The sequence below is a fragment of the Sphaerodactylus townsendi genome, linkage group LG16 (genome assembly GCF_021028975.2).
Source record: "Sphaerodactylus townsendi isolate TG3544 linkage group LG16, MPM_Stown_v2.3, whole genome shotgun sequence".
Lineage (NCBI taxonomy): Eukaryota > Metazoa > Chordata > Lepidosauria > Squamata > Sphaerodactylidae > Sphaerodactylus > Sphaerodactylus townsendi.
The window spans coordinates 12025244-12041782 of NC_059440.1; the positions used below are offsets into that span (position 1 = coordinate 12025244).

General features: G+C 45.0%; 1 protein-coding gene across 1 annotated transcript in view; it reads right to left on the reverse strand.

Annotated features, from left to right (window-relative positions):
• GALNT17 (polypeptide N-acetylgalactosaminyltransferase 17) overlaps window positions 1-16539 on the reverse strand; it is a 206986-nt gene that overhangs the window by 122458 nt on the left and 67989 nt on the right. The window contains exon 2 of the mRNA XM_048519282.1: window positions 2839-3022. Within this exon, the coding sequence (XP_048375239.1) occupies window positions 2839-3022 (184 nt within the window). The remainder of the gene's footprint in view (window positions 1-2838; window positions 3023-16539) is intronic.

The window sequence follows — 16539 nt, forward strand, 5'->3', positions numbered from 1 at the left end:
TGGTAGGGGCTGATGGGAATTGTAGTCTATGAACATCTGGAGGGCTATAGTTTGAAGCCGCCTGCTCTACACAAACGCTCATCAATATGCAACCGCAGTCAAAATCCGGCCATCTCATAAGCACCTACAGAGAAGTAGGATCCAATTTACTGTTGTGACTGTGGCTCTAATTATGAAACCCCGTGCTTCTAGACCTGAAATTTATTTCTCAGTTGCAATTGTATGTTTGTCTCTCCGTTTCTCTTCCTCTCTGAGAGATGAACTATGTATTTGACAAAGAGCTCTGATGACAGATACTCAAGGCCTTGCTAGAAGGTGAAGAAAGGTTATGAGTGTTACCTTGCTACACTTACAAGGAGATAATAGCTAAAGTGAAGGTTTCATTGTAGAGGGTTTTTTTTGTATTGCACCAAATGAAATTTTGATTCAAAGCTTGCATTATTGTTACAAGCAGAAATCTGTGGAGTGCATGTGAAAGAGATGTGTACACACCAAAGTATGTGTGGCTTAACCCATACATTACAAAATCCATGCAGCACGTACACGGCTGCCACAGGGAACTCTGAGTTAGATGTACATGTGGAATTCCCCAGTTGGTAACTTAATTCGCAGTTAGCTCGCCATTTGCCTCTCCACAGCAGGTACAACCCTGACCCCAATCCCACAGCCTTGAGAAACTGAAGCGCAGGGGAAAAAATGGAGGAAACTCCATAGTGGAGCTTTAGGAATTTCTCCGTGTTTCCATTATCTTTGCCATAGAGATTAAGGGGAATTCCTAGAGCATCATCAGATGTGACATTGCAACCTTCCCAAATTCCACGCTCCCCGGGCACCATCCTCAAAGTCTTCCAGCATTTGCCCAGGTAGTGCCGGTAACTCTCATTCCTAAGCATGTACTGGCTCAATTTGGTTTAAGAGCACAGTGTGTAAATAAGAGTTTCAGCTTTCCCTCACTGTTTTCCTGAACTGTGGGTCAAGGAGAGCTGCTGTTTGCCCCACAGGTGAAGACATCAGTACATGTAAGTTTCCCAGTGAATAAACAGCACCTCTCCAGGCCATTTCTAGTTGGGACAACGACATGGGGCAGGAGATTGGGAAACTATCTCCTTGCGTGCCACAATCCCAAACCAAATTGAGCTGCATGCAGCTGAGAATTTCCAGAACACATCTGTGCAAAGTCCAGTTGGGGAAAACATGTGTTATAATGTGTTAATTGATCTTTATAGTGACATCTAAGCCTGGGGAGGGAGAACCCACCATGCTACTTGGTGCAGTTCAGCCTATGCCTCCCGAAGAAGCTTCCCACACTAAAACTCTATGGTAGTAAGGCATGGTTGGGGTAATTTAAGGAGGCCTCCAGGGCACCCACTACTATTTAAAGTAAGAGTTGCTAAAGTTGGAGGGGAAGACACCTTAGACTGAAGAAATGCGTCCACATTTGCTCAAGTGGAGAGGAAGACTTGGTTTTTTACTCCGCTTTTCTCGACCTTTAAGTAGTCTCAAAGGGGCTAACAGTTGTCTTCCCCTTCCCACAACAGACACCTTATGAGGTAGATGGGGTTGAGAGAGTTATGAGAGAATGGTGACTCACCCAGTAGGCTGTATGTAGAGGAGTGGGGAAACAAATCCAGTTCACCAGATTAGAGTTTGTTGCTCATGTGGAGGAGCGGGGAACCAAATCTGGTTCTCCAAGCTAGAGTCCAGTGCTCTAACCACTACACCACACTGGCTTACCATGCTGACGTGGCAGGATCAACTCCAGTTGTCATGAACATCATCCTTCTACCCACCCTAGGTTTCCCTCAAGTTTTTCTTAGGTGGGATGAAGTTCTGCCCACATGACAATGAGACCAGCCCAATGAGACAATTAAATCTCTCTCTCTCTCTCTCTCTCTCTCTCTCTCTGTGTGTGTGTGTGTGTGTGTGTGTGTGTGTGTGTGTGTGTGTGTGTGTGTGTGTGTATAGGGGGGGGAATAGTGTGCATAGAGGAGGAATAGGAATGAACGCACTGGCCACATTCCCCATCTCTGTGCATTCAGTCTGTGAGCACAGGACCTAATGACACACAAAACTATATGTGCACAAGCTCTGTTTTTGTGTCGGGAAAGTGCTGAAAAGTCATGCTCACAAATCACCGGGGCAGAGCCGATGCCAAGTGCATGCAGATTGTGTGAAGGTCTGCTGGCATCCCGCACCTTGTGTCACACTGAAATGACACAACCAGTAGACCTGTGACCGACTCTCAACGACGTCCTTGGGTACAGTCAGTGGTGGGATCCAAAAAATTTAATAACAGGTTCCGATGGTGGTGGGATTCAAACAGTGGCGCCGCCGCACACACGCACCTCCAGTCCCTATTGGGCAGGGAGGTTGCTTTAGTAACCCCTTCTCGGCGCTCAGAAAAAATTAGTAACCACTTCTAGAGAAGTGGTGAGAACTGGTTGGATCCCACCTCTGGGTACAGTGGTTTACTTCTGCCAATTCCCAAGTCGGGTTAGTACCATTCCGAGACGCTGGACAAGACTGAAATCAACCTAAGCCAAGTTCACCACATATCTGAAGGAGTTTACAGCCAGCAGACAACCAACCAATCGCTCCCCGGTTCTGAGGAGTTGGCATCAGGTCAGTAACTTTGTTACATACACATCAAATGGACCGTCTATCATTAAGAAGTTAAATATGCAAATGGTGTTGTTTTATTCACTTTCTGTCCACCGGACCGTGTCAAGAAATTGAATTTATTTTACGTTTATATTTTCAAAATCCAATAAAACTATTTGGAAGAAACAAATAGACTGTCTGAATCCGACATACGTTGTATAAGAGTGGGGCACTTACTTGGTTGGCCGATAATCGGGTATGGAACGGTCCAGCGATATTTTCTCACTGAGGTAGGAATTGTAGCCGTATTTCTCATGCGGCCCCTTGGCCTTCTCTTCCTCCTCCGGGGAGAGGGTAGCAGGCAGGCCACCTTTACCTCGGCCACCATAGCCTTCAATGAGGCCTAATGATTTTGACAGACCTTGAGGGAAAAAATGAGAGAGAGAGAAAGAGGAGTGTAAAAGGCTGCAGTTTGAAAGCACAGCGCCACATCTTTCCGCGGAAGAGGTGACAGAAACCTCTCAGTATTTCTAGCTTATCTGCTCTGGACAATTAGCCCTGTGCAGATACCATCACCGAAGGCAAAGGGAACTTTGCAGGAAAGGTCGTCAGGGGTCTGAAGAACGAGCCCGGTGAGGAAAGGCCGAGGGACTTCAAAATGTTCAGTCTGCAGAATAGGAGGTTGAGGGGAGTCATGATTGCACTTCTGTATTTGAAAGGCTGTCACTTAGAGAAGGCCAGAGAGCTGTTCCTGTTGGCAGCTGAGGAGAGGACTCACAATAATGGGTTTAAATTACAGGCAGGAAGGTACTGAGTGGATGTTAGGGAAAAAATTTGCAGTGAGAGTAGTCCAGCAGTGGAATCGGTTGCCTAGGGAGGGGGTGAGCACCCCCACTCTGGCAGTCTTCAAGCACCAGCTGGAAAAACATTTGTCTGGGATGATGTAGGTTGATGCTGGGTTGATTACAGGGGGTTGGATTACAGGCCTCTGAGGCTCCTTCCAACTCTTTGGAGTCTGCAACCTATGGCTCTCCAGATGTTCATGGACTACAAATCCCATCAGCTCCTGCCAACATGGCCATAGGTTCGCCACCACTGTGATAGGGCAACGGAGTGCAAAATAAAACAGAAATCCCAGAATTTGAGATGCCAATTGGCCATGCTGGCAGGGGCTGATGGGATTTGTAGTCCATGAACATCTGGAGAGCCGCAGGTTGCAGACCCCTAGGAACTGATTAGTCCTTAACATAAAAGAATCTTGAAAACTGCCCCAAAGTCCAAGAAGATGAATAGGCCATCAAGTTGCAACTGAGTTATGGCTACCCTACCCATGGTGCCTTCCAGGCAAGAGACAAGTGGAGGTGGGTCATCAGTGCCTTCCTCCATATAGCAGTCCCAGTCTTCCCCACGTGGTCTCCTACTCAAGTACTAACCAAGGCTAACCTTGTTTAGCTTCCAAGCTTTGATGAGCTTAGGGTAAGCTGGACTATTCAGACTGTTGAAAGACAAAAGAAACCATCGTTGGACCACTTATCCCATGCTTGCATACATGGCACAGTCAGTCATCCAAGGCCATTTTCAGGTCCGTTACTAGAGGTCTTTAACTAAAAATGCCAGGGATTGTAGCTGCAACTTTTTATGCACATAGCATGAACACATGTAGCTGCCTTATTATCAGGTCAGGGCATTACACTATCAGTCAGTATAGTCTATTTTGAGTGGCAATGAATATATATGTATGGCCATTCATGGTTATGGGTTAAAGAATATCTGTATGACCTGTTTTTATATATCAATCAGTAAGCAATGGCGGTCTTTGCACAAAGCATTTTCTCTGATTTCTCTCTACCCATCTCATGGTCAAAGTTGCTTGTCATGAGCCAGCCCCATGGTACTTATCAGGACACAGAGGACTCTGAGGCAGAACCTGAGGACACAGAGTAGCCAGAGTTGGCTGCTCCCGAGGAAGACCAGGCAGCAGAGCCAATGCCCAGTCTTTCCCTGCCTAATGACATACAGGTGGAGGAGCCTAAAGATCCTCATAGGGAACCCAGTGATGAGCCAGCTGTGCTTAGGAGGCAGAAGCAGAGGCTGCTACTGCAGAAGCACAGAAGGAGTGCTCGTTTGGCAGCAAGGTATGGGAGATTAGAAGTCTCTGCATCTGATGAGGACTAACTCCTCGCAGAATCCCAGCCCCCTGAACAAGGCTTTCTCTATAAACCTTGCTGTGAGTTTACTTCTGCCTGGGTGCAACAAGTATGTTACCTGTTGCCGCTGTGTGCCTGGTTCTTCGTTGATTCCTAGCCTGCTCCTTGGTTCTCCTTGACCCATTGGACTGTGACCTGACCACGCTTGTGCTTGTCACCCACTTTGCCCGGGGGGGGGGGGGTCAGACCCGGCTACGCCCCTGCCTGCTGGCAGCACATTGGTATTCTGTTATCTCGCAACTATGCTGCCAGTCCACAGCAACAGCCTTCGGATTGGGAGAATCGAACAAACCACTGTTTTCAGCTAGGAACCAGTAAAAAAAAATTCCCCCCTGCTTTACTTCCAATAGAACGTGTGCCCGGAATTTTATGCTGAGCCACTGTAATTAAACCAATTAGGTAAGGGCACCGCTAAAGGCTGACCTTATATGAAACAAGGGGATGTTCTGGCTTAGCAGAATTCTAGCAACAGTATATAAAATGTGTGTAAACAGCTTACGATTGAGTCTTTGTGGTGAAACAATTCCCCAAGGCACCCTTTCAGAATAAGGTACTTTCTCTGCATTCAAAGAAGACCTTTCTATTCTGTACCTCTGTATTCTGCAGTGGTTAGACCTCACCTGGAACATTGTGTACAGTTCTGGGCACCACAATTCAAGAAGGATAGTGACAAGCTGGAACAGGTTCAGAGGAGGGCAGCCAAAATGGTAAAAGGTCTGGAATCCATGCCCTACGAGGAGAGATTTAGGGAGCTGGGGATGTTTAGTTTGGTGAAGAGAAGGTTAAGAGGTGACATGATAGCCATGTTTAGAGATTTGAAGGGATGTCATGTTGGTGAGGGAGCAAGCTTGTTTTCTGCTGCTCCAGAGACTAGGACCAGGAGTAATGGGTTCAAGGTGAAGGAAAAGAGATTCCACATAAACTTCCTGACAGTAAGCACATCATTTCAGAACACCTGTGCATCTTCCTATCGTGTGCACACTCACTTTTGGACAGACCTCTTTCTCCTCCCACAAGTGAGGCATTACAGCCATCCCTATTTCCAGATAAATTCCTAGGGTTGCCAAACTCCAGGTCGTGTCTGGAAATCTCCTGGGATTACAATTGATCTCCAGATGACAGAGATCAATTCATGGTGGAATCTGTGGCATCATGGTGGATTCTGTGGCCTTTGAAGTCCTTCTTCTTGCTAAACCCTTCCCTCTTCACGAGTTTCCCAACCCAGAGCTGGTAACCCTATTGATCCCAATGCTGCACATTCTTATTTGGGAAAAAAAATTATAAATATATAAATACATCAAATTAGAAATATATAACTCAAATATCCTCTCCAAACATTAAAATGTACACACAATATCAGCTCAATATACAAAGTAAAATACAAATGACACAAACATAACAAAATGCCATTTCTTATATAATCAGGTAGCTTGATCTTATTCCAAAACAAAATAAAAGGTTATCAACTGGAGATCAGTATTTCTTGAAAATATAGCTTCTCTCCCCACAGTTGTTTACATGCCATTAACTTGTCCATAAATACAATAAACCAGACCTTACTTCCATTTTTGGTGGGAAAAACATAAGAACATAAGAACATAAGAAAGAGCCTGCTGGATCAGACCAGAGTCCATCTAGTCCAGCTCTCTGCTACTCGCAGTGGCCCACCAGGTGCCTTTGGGAGCTCATCTGCAGAGTGTGAAAGCAATGGCCTTCTGCTGCTGCTCCTGAGCACCTGGTCTGCTCAGGCATTTGCAATCTCAGATCAAGGAGGATCAAGATTGGTAGCCATAGATCGACTTCTCCTCCATAAATCTGTCCAAGCCCTTCTTAAAGCTATCCAGGTTAGTGGCTATCACCACCTCATATGGCAGCACATTCCAAACACCAATCACACGTTGCGTGAAGAAGTGTTTCCTTTTATTAGTCCTTATTCTTCCCCCCAGCATTTTCAATGTATGCCCCCTGGTTCTAGTATTGTGAGAAAGAGAGAAAAACTTTCTCTCTGTCAACATTTTCTACCCCATGCATAATTTTATAGACTTCAATCATATCCCCCCTCAGACGTCTCCTCTCCAAACTAAAGAGTCCCCAACGCTGTAGTCTCTCCTCATAATGAAGGTGCTCCAATCCCTCAATCATCCTTTACTTCTCTGCTAGCAGTATTCTACCTATTATACACAGAGATTCTTTATGTTTACTGTCTCTTTTTACTTCCTTTGTATTTGGGGGTTATGTGAGGTTTTGCAATTTACTATTACCTCCAATATACTAAAAACATTATACCAACTTCAACTTCAACAGACCTTTATTAGGCATATCAAAAAATACATTATACCCAAATGTTTTAATGATAGAATATATCCTACAAATATGGCAAAAGGATCCAATCTGTTTATTTCATCTCCAACATAGTTTAGAAGCTGGAGATGTAATTTTAGCCATCTGTACAATATTTTGTCTCAATCTTATATTTAAAGATAAGTTACACACAGATGTCAGAAACATAAGCCACATATCTTCAGCACTAATAGTCTTTATGTATCTAATTCTCAGTGTGGCCAGACATTTAAATCTAGAAACAGGAGCAATTAACGGGCAGGATAGATACTTCAACAAATCTGAAAACAGTCTAAGGTTTGTAAAACAAAATCTTTAAAAAAATCCCTTGGGGATTGCCAAAACCTCCAAAATGACAGAAGCAGTGCCTACAGCTTTAAGAAACAAATGCTCTCAGTGGCCATTACAAGGCAACTATAACAGTACTGCCAGCCTTCAAGTCTTGGTTTCTATCAATAAATAGAACAGGTAGGGAGAACTGCCTTTTAGGATTGCCAAGTCCCCTCTGGCCACCAGTGGGAAATGGGGGGGGGGGGTGTAGGGAAATCCAGATTGGGAAACTCCAGATCCAGTGGGAAACTCCTGGAAATTTGGGGGTGGAGGTTGGGAAGAACAGGGACCTCAGTGGGATATAATACCATACAGTTCACCCTCCAAAGCATCCATTTTCTCCAAGGGAATTGATCCCTGTAGTCTGGAGATGAACTATAATTCCAGGGGAACCTCTGGATCCACCTGGAGGCTGGCCTCCCTTGTGCCCTTCCCAAATTTGCTTTGGCCTTTCAGGGAGGATTCATTGGGGTGAGTCCTGGCAACAACCAATGGGCAACTTGGTAACCTTGTATGACTCACCAATGGGCAACTTGATAACCATTTGACTTGTATGACTCACCCAGTCATGGATCCTCCCTATTGTTCAACAACCACCACCCCAGAATGTCCAGTGCAGAGCAATGGTTAGAGTTTCAGATTAGGATTGAGGAGAACCCAGGTGTGAATCCCCACTTTGCTATGGAAGGTCAAAGGGGAACTGTTGTCCAGTCCCATACCGTCAGTCGAACTTAATAGGCTTGTGGTCAGGATAAAATGGAGGAGTTTTTGGTGATTTGTGCGAAAAAGGACTTGTGTCCAAATCATCCCCTGCTGCCAACAAAACTAATTTGCCTTCCATGCTGAGTAGATTGCGGTGGGCGGGAATAAGTGAGTGGCATCTGAATACAAAATAGAGATTTGCCTACAATGGACCCATCTAAATGCCACTTCAAGCTTCCATTACAAAAGAAAACAAACTTTGGGTCGTTTTGGGTCATTTTGACTTTGCTCCAATTGAAGCATCTCCTGCTGCATTTCTGAGACCAGAAGTCAATCTCCCCTCTATTACCACAAGAGTCCATTTGAAATTATTAAAGTACTATAGGAAACTTGACAGCATCAACAATAACTATCTGGAAAAGTACAGTTCCCAGCACTTCAGAGAAGGGAACTAGTGGTCTCAATTACTGTCCCGAATTTTGCAGTTCAATTCCCTGCCTTCTATAGAAGTGGTAAAGCTTTTGGGACTGAAAAGAAATCCGTAAATGGCTTTTTGAAAAAGGTGCCCTTCACGTTATGAGCATGGCTCATTAATCGACATGTTCTTTGTGGCATTCTTGGTTTAAGAAAAATAAATTCTTCTCCCGTTACTTAGCCGATCTCTCCAAATGGCTCATTATGAAAAGCATTCTCTAATGCATGTCTTCAAACCATGCCATCTGAGTTCTTACAGGGCAGGTTCCCAAAACAACAACAACCACAAAAAACACCAAACCCTGTGGAACAACGTCTTTGCCCCTGTGGTCTTAATCAGGTTGGAGATATTGTCCACAATGTTTAACACTGCCCTTTTTAGATGCCCATCGGCCATAAATTGCTGAACCAATGGCTGGCAAATTTTTCCACCTCTGATGAAAAAAAGCATTGGCTTTTTATTGGCTGATGCTATCCTGCTGGCAACTTTGAAAGTAGCTACTTTCTTCTTTTTAGCCATTAATATAAGGAAGAAATCAGCACCTATTAATTCTGTAAGAATTGTAGCTTGATTGTAATGGATTGCCAATTTATGTTATGAACATAAGAACATAAGAAAGAGCCTGCTGGATCAGACCAGAGTCCATCTAGTCCAGCACTTTTGCTACTCGCAGTGGCCCACCAGATGCCTTTGGGAGCTCACATGCAGGATGTGAAAGCAATGGCCTTCTGCTGCTGCTGCTGCTGCTCCCGAGCACCTGGTCTGCTAAGGCATTTGCAATCTCAGATCAGGGAGGATCAAGATTGGTAGCCACAGGGTTTAATTGATAGGTTTGGTAGCCATGAGTTTTATTTGTATTGTTACATGTTTGTAATATGCATTGTATAGTATACTTATTTAATGATGCTATGGCCTATGATTGCAACAGTAAATAAAAGACTGACTGACCTCAGAAGAATGGGTGGCAAAACAGAAAACTACATATGTCAAGGTGGCGTGGAGAAGCAAAGCAATATTTAATGACATGCTTAACTGTGCATTATACAGAGATGTAGCACCCGTGTTTTTTCTTACATTTATTTTAAAGGGGAGATTCACTCCTCCTTCAATGTCAGGCACTACTGAACACTTTGATAGATGATGTTTTATTTTTAGCTGTGATATTTATTTTCCCATCTTCTCAGCCAAAAGATCCTGGCCCAGGCGGCATATTTTCCATTCCTTATTTCAACCGAAAGTATTCGGTAAGCACAAAAGTTCACTGTGTCATGGCCTGGATTTCCAAATGTGGCATGAAGTTTGCTTTCTCCACCGAGAGCTGCATTTGTAAGGTGGTTAAAACAAAATCAAAATCCTTGGGTGCCACAGAACAGATCCCTGTTCTGAAGAGTATCAAGACACAGAGGTCCCACTACTGGTAGCCCAAACCCTATAGAGGACATAATCAGGACTCAACCTGGGACTTTCTGCTGATAGTGAGGTTCTGCTTCTGCTAATCCCAACCTTATAAACAGAAAGGCTGGGGATGAAACTGGGATCCTTTGCATACTGAGCAGTCGCTCCAAATCCTTATAAGTGGTGACAGTGGGGAATAAGAACATAAGAACATAAGAAAGAGCCTGCTGGATCAGACCAGAGTCCATCTAGTCCAGCACTCTGCTACTCGCAGTGGCCCACCAGGTGCCTTTGGGAGCTCACATGCAGGATGTGAAAGCAATGGCCTTCTGCTGCTGCTGCTGCTGCTCCCGAGCACCTGGTCTGCTAAGGCATTTGCAACCTCAGATCAAGGAGGATCAAGATTGGGAGCCATAGATCGACTTCTCCTCCATAAGTCTGTCCAAGCCCCTTTTATTTTTTATTTTGCTGGGTTTTTTGCATATTTTATTATGATTTTTTGCATATTTTATTATGCTGTTTTAATTTGATGGTTGTTGTTTATATATGGTTGTTCACTGCCCTGAGCTCTCCAGGGGAGGGCGGTCTATAAGACCAATAAATAAATAAATAAAATAAAAATAAAGCTATCCAGGTTAGTGGCCCTCACCACCTCCTGTGATGGCCACTAACCTGGATAGCTTTAAACCTGGGATGAACCTGAGACCTTGTGCAGGCAGACCCCGTGCTCCGCCACTGAGCCATGACCTAGTGCAACGTGTAGCTCGACAAGAGCAAAGTAAGAGTAATGGGAGTCAGCAGACTGTAGACGGAAAAAGTCAAAAAGGAAATCTGCGAAGAGGCAATGAAGAAAAGCAATCAGAACCAAGATGCTTGAAATTGAGAAAAGACATTCCTGTGCAGAAGATTAAAGTGGACAAGGGGGATGATCAGAAAGCGGGAGTGAAGCTGTACACAAACCAGACACGGGACAGCGAGTGAAGATAATGAGATCCAGGAGCAGCGACGGTGAGATCAAAGAGTGAGGATAGATGAATTGACAGGAGAAACCAAACATTCTGCCGATGGGTCAACACGAATGCTAAATTCGCTCAAGGAGAACAGAAGAAAAGGAAGATGAAACATAACAGAGGAGCTGAGATTCAAAGTTGATCAACGGCAACACACACAGTGGGGGAAATAGTGTGGCAATAGGCACCTTGGTGCTTTAAAAGAGAATCGGGAGATGGAACGGGGAAAGAGGAAGGAAGCCCATGCTCAGAGGAGCGGCTGGATCTCAGTGGCATAGCACATGCTTTGCAGGTAGAAAGGCCCAGTTTTAAATCCAAACAAATGAGGGAGGTTGGCTGGGAAAGTCCATTGCAATCTGCCGCTAATCAACAGAACATGATACTGGGCGGCATGGACCAATGGTTCAAATCCTTGCCGACTTAAATCAAAAAGATCAGACAGCGGCTGAAGTTGTTGAGAGCTGCTGTCAGTTATACAAGAATGGGCCATAGGATGACTGGATAATGCAGCTTCATCCGTTAAGGAAGTCGGAAGGTACAGCCACTGTGAAAAGGTTACCATAGGTTACCATAACCTACCTAGCTCCCGACACAGTTTGTTTTTGCTAATTCTCCACGCAGCCATGGAAGCAACCTAGAACTCCAGAAAAACAATAGCAGAGTCAATTGCTAGAATCAAGACAGTTACTAATGAACACCACCCAGACACAGGATTTCTCCAGACAGTAAGCAATCAAAGGGCTATTGAACACCACCCAGACAAAGGATGTCTCTAGGGCTAGCAGTAAGCAATCAAAGGGATCAAAAGGCCAAGCGACTACTATGCGGATGCCCTCATTAATTGATTAATGCTCTCTTCATGGCTACTCACATGCTAAAATGGGTGGATCCCACTCAATACATGCAAATCAAGCTTGCTAATTGCAGCCTTTACACTTGTTAAAACAGGCAAATGGTTCATTCTCCGACCCTGGACATTCCACAGTTATATATACCCCACTTGCTTTTCTACCATCAGATGCTCTGAAGATGCCAGCCACAGATCCAGGCGAAACGTCTGGAGCAAAATGCCACTAGAACATGGCCATACATCCCGGAAACCACACAACGCTCCAATTGCAGAGTGCTTGTTTGAATAAAGAAATGAAAAACCTCAACCACAATAGGGCCAAAGGTTAATTATTTTGTGAATGACATGATACTCGTTGCCTTGGATGAAAAGCCTGTGTCTGGATGGGGGAAAACCTGAATTCTGAATTATTGGCTGGCATATCAGACAGTCCAAATAACCTGTCTCCTCCACTGTACACTTCAGCTCTCCTTGGTAACAAGGACACGAAAACTATCTCAAGCATTCTGCATCTGGAACGGTAAGAGCTACATCCCATATTACGAAGCAGACAGTCAACGGCCCAATTGACAGATACTTTGGATACAATATGAGTTTGTGCATGCCATTTCAGAACGCAATTATGATTCTTTTTGTGTGCGTTATGCTGTCCTCATCTGCCGTAGCCTCCGGCGAAATTCAGTACATTTATAGCTGATCTTTAAAAAAAGCTCTCAAAGTGACGATGACATTGAATGAGCACTAAAGCCAAAGCACCGCAGCTGAAGGAAGGAAGGAAGAAGACGCGAAAAGAGCACACTAATCCCAAAATAAATGGTCAGGTTCTCATCGTCATGCACGGGGAAACAGAATAGAAGTACAGAATCCATCAGTCATGGATATAATATTGATGGATTTGGCTGCTTCATCGCTTTTTTACCCGATGGGGACCTAACGCATCTTACTCCACCGTTCTCTCTCTTTTTCCTCACGACCATCTTCCTCTGAGGCAGGCCCAGAGACTGCGACTGGCTCCAAGCCACCCGGCAAGTTTCATGGCGGAACTGGGATCTGAACTCAGGTCTCCCACATCTTAGTCCAGTGGTATCGAACCTTTGGCACTCCAGATGTTATGGACTACAATTCCCATTCAGCCCCTGCCAGCATGGCCAATTGGCCGTGCTGGTAGGGGCTGATGGGAACTGTAGTCCATAACATCTGGAGTGCCAAAAGTTCGCCACCACGGTCCTAGTCCAACACTTTAAAGACATGAGAATTACAGCCAGTTGAGGCGCAGCGGTCGAGAAAATTGTATGCTTCCACATTAGAATATAGTCCTGAATGGATTTGAGAATTATCATTCATTTTTTCATGCTACGTCATTCAGTAGAATTAAACCGAATGCCAAAATGTATTTTTTACTTTCAGACTTTCAAACAGATTGGGGTTGGGTTGGGGTGGGTGGGGAAGCAGGGCTAGGTAGGCACTGGGACTTGGGTGGAGGATTCTACAACAAAGAAGGTCCAGCACGTTGCGGCCTGTGGTAGAGGAATATACAATTCTACTAACATCTTTTTCTAAGACAGAGTATAGTATCTCGTTCCATGCAGTGTCCTGACAGACCCTTCTGGAATTTCTACAAGACAGGGATGAAGGCAACATTCTCCCTCTGTCTCCAGCATCAGATATAGACTGCGGAGGCTCCATTTAGCCATTGTGACTACACTCATCCATTTCTTTAGATGGAAAGACCAGCCTCCCTTCCAAGATGGGCACCACCAAGGTCTGCAGTGCCCACCTGCCTCCCAGTTTGCCCACCCCAACAGTGCATTTGCCAACTGCGCTGGCAGGGTGGGCAAACATGCCAGTGTGAGCTTGTGCCGGTTCCATTGAACTATTTTTTGAATAGGGCTGTTTGCAACCCTAATAGGTATGTTTCAAAGTCTCATTTTATTCAACGGGGCTTACTCCCAGGAAAGGGTTTTTAGAATTGCATCCCAGGTGGACCAATTCTCAGATTCTGTTATTTTCCACAGACGACCCATATGTGCCTTGATTCAACATACACGGAGGAGGAGAAGGCACACTACAGGACAATGGTCTGTCCCACCCTCAATTGTGGGCTTGCAGATGCAACATCTATGTTGTGGATGGTGATTCAACAGGAAAGAAGAGACTCTGAGAATTAACAAAGCTTGGCTACCAGTACTTAAAAACACCAAAAGCAAACCCCAAAGGCATGCTAAGTTCATGAACAATGGACTCCACCCAAACACAGGATTTGCATTCACCAATACTGCTGCTGCTGCAGGGCATGAAAAAGTGACTCACTCACTGGACTGATAAGCCCCACCCGCAATACAATACTATCAACCACATCTTTGCATAACAAGTTCCACCCAAACACTTACTGATTGGTTCCCCACCCTGGGACATGGTTGGTTCCCCACCCTGGGACATGGTTCCCCACTGAAAATTCTCTTCTCACTAGACACAGTGTGTAACAGACTTCTCTTTGTGATACATCTCTGAAGATGCCAGCCACAGATGCAGGCGAAATGTTAGGAACAAGATCCACCAGACCACGGGCACACAGCCCAGAAAACCCACCACAACCAGTTGAATCCGGCAGTGAAAGCCTTCGACAATCTCATGATGTTGTTCCAAGTATAATGTTGCATTCTGTTTTCCCACTTATGGCCATGTGAATTTGATTTCTTGCCTTTATTACCGCTCTCCAATTATCATTTTTGCTGTTTTCTCCTGTGGCGACATGACCCTCTTTTATCCTTGCATCCCCCCAACATTTATATTTCACCCAAAGCCGAATCAGCGCAATCAATTGTACATTGATGAGAGCCGTTTCCTTCCTATTATGGAGAAAGAACCGCGGCGTGCCTTCCACCAACGTTGGCAGGTCGCTCCCCCCTCGCCGCAAAAAAAGCACCTGGAGCAATTGTCACAAAAAGGAACACGTTCTCAGGTGTGATGCGACAAGGAGGATTTACAAATGGCCATTCCGCCTGGGCCTCGCGTGGCGTCCCCGTCCTCCCCCCAACCGCTTGCCAGCTCAGCTTGTCAGCAGAGATTCACCAAGGACATCAAAATGTCACTTTGCTTTAAAGAATGCACAACCAAAGATCCACAAAGCAGACAGGTACAGAGGGACAAAAATGGCTTCCAGTTGCTCGGAAAAGTTGCCTCAGTGGAAAAAAAGGGCTTGAAAAAAGAAAGGCCAGGGAAGACAAAGAAACCTTTGTTTTGACTCATTTAGATGTGCATCAGCTCTTTCTTTTTTTAAAAAACCACCCTCTGCAAATCTATGGCCTGGAAATACTGCTAATGGCTTAAAGCGTGATAAGGATGCAGCCAGATCACATGGTGGAATATTGGCAATCAAATATCTGGTGTGTGTTTTTTCCTTTAATACTAATGGCAAGTCTTGGGTTTTCGCTAGTAAAGACTGGGGCAGCTGTCCAGGGTTTTGACAAATGCTTGCTCTCTTTCCACAGGCAATTTCCCATAATATGAATCCTCTCCTCCCCAGATATGCTATTTGCTTTGTGGTGCCACATATACAGACCTAGTAGTTCGGGTTGCCAAATCCAAGTTGGGAAATTTCTTTGGCGATACTGCGAGGTGGTGTCTGGAAAGGGCAAGCACCCAATGATGCACAGTCCATTCTCCAGCCAGTGTGGTGTAGTGGTCAAGAGCAGGTGTGCTCTAATCTGGGGAACAGGGTTTGATTCCCTGCTCTGCCACTTGAGCTGTGGAGGCTTATCTGGTGAACTAGATTAGCTTGTGCATGCCAACACAGGCCAGCTGGGTGACCTTGGGCTAGTCACAGTTCTTCTGAGCTCTCTCAGCCCCACCCACATCACAGGGTATTTGTTGCAGTGGGGGGGGGGAAGGAAAAGGAGTTTGTAAGCGCCTACAGGAGAGAAAGGGGGAATATAAATCCAGCCCAGGAGTTGTACTGTATATTTATGTTGTTTCTCTGATATATATTCTTGCGTTGCAGGACAGAAATACTCAAAGAAACAGGCATCAGACACATTTCCACAGGAAGGGTATTCATCTATCAAGGTGCCACCACAAAAAAGACTGTGTCTTTGAATGCCACTCACCATAGCTCATAAAGTCAAGGCAAAGACAGAACAGATTTTTGGGCTACATCTTATCCAGGTAGAAATAGCAGCTCCTTCCTCAACCTAATGGCCAGCTAACTTGGGGGGAGCATCTGGGATGAACTGCTACAGGCCTCTTCTGTTGGAGTAGGACTCCCAATTCACAGGTTCTTATTGGTGGTGCTGCAAATCTCACAAACGCCACACTCGAAAAATCAATTTACTCTCCTGCCTCTAATACCAGATTTTTTTCCTTGAGTCAATTTCCTTCCCACACTCAAATTACTGATAAGTTTGCAATTTATACTCAGCAGCATCTCACGTTTTGGCGCTGCTTTTCATCTGTGGCACTCAACATCACGCTTGGCAGATCTGTTAGAACACTTGAAACAAAGTAAGCATTTGTTCGAGTGTTTGAGGATCAGGCTACTCAGAATTGGCAATCGAAATGCAATTCAAGCAGTGGTTGAGTTTGCCCATCAGTCATCTTTATGCACGGAACAGCAAGCTCTGTGTGGGTATG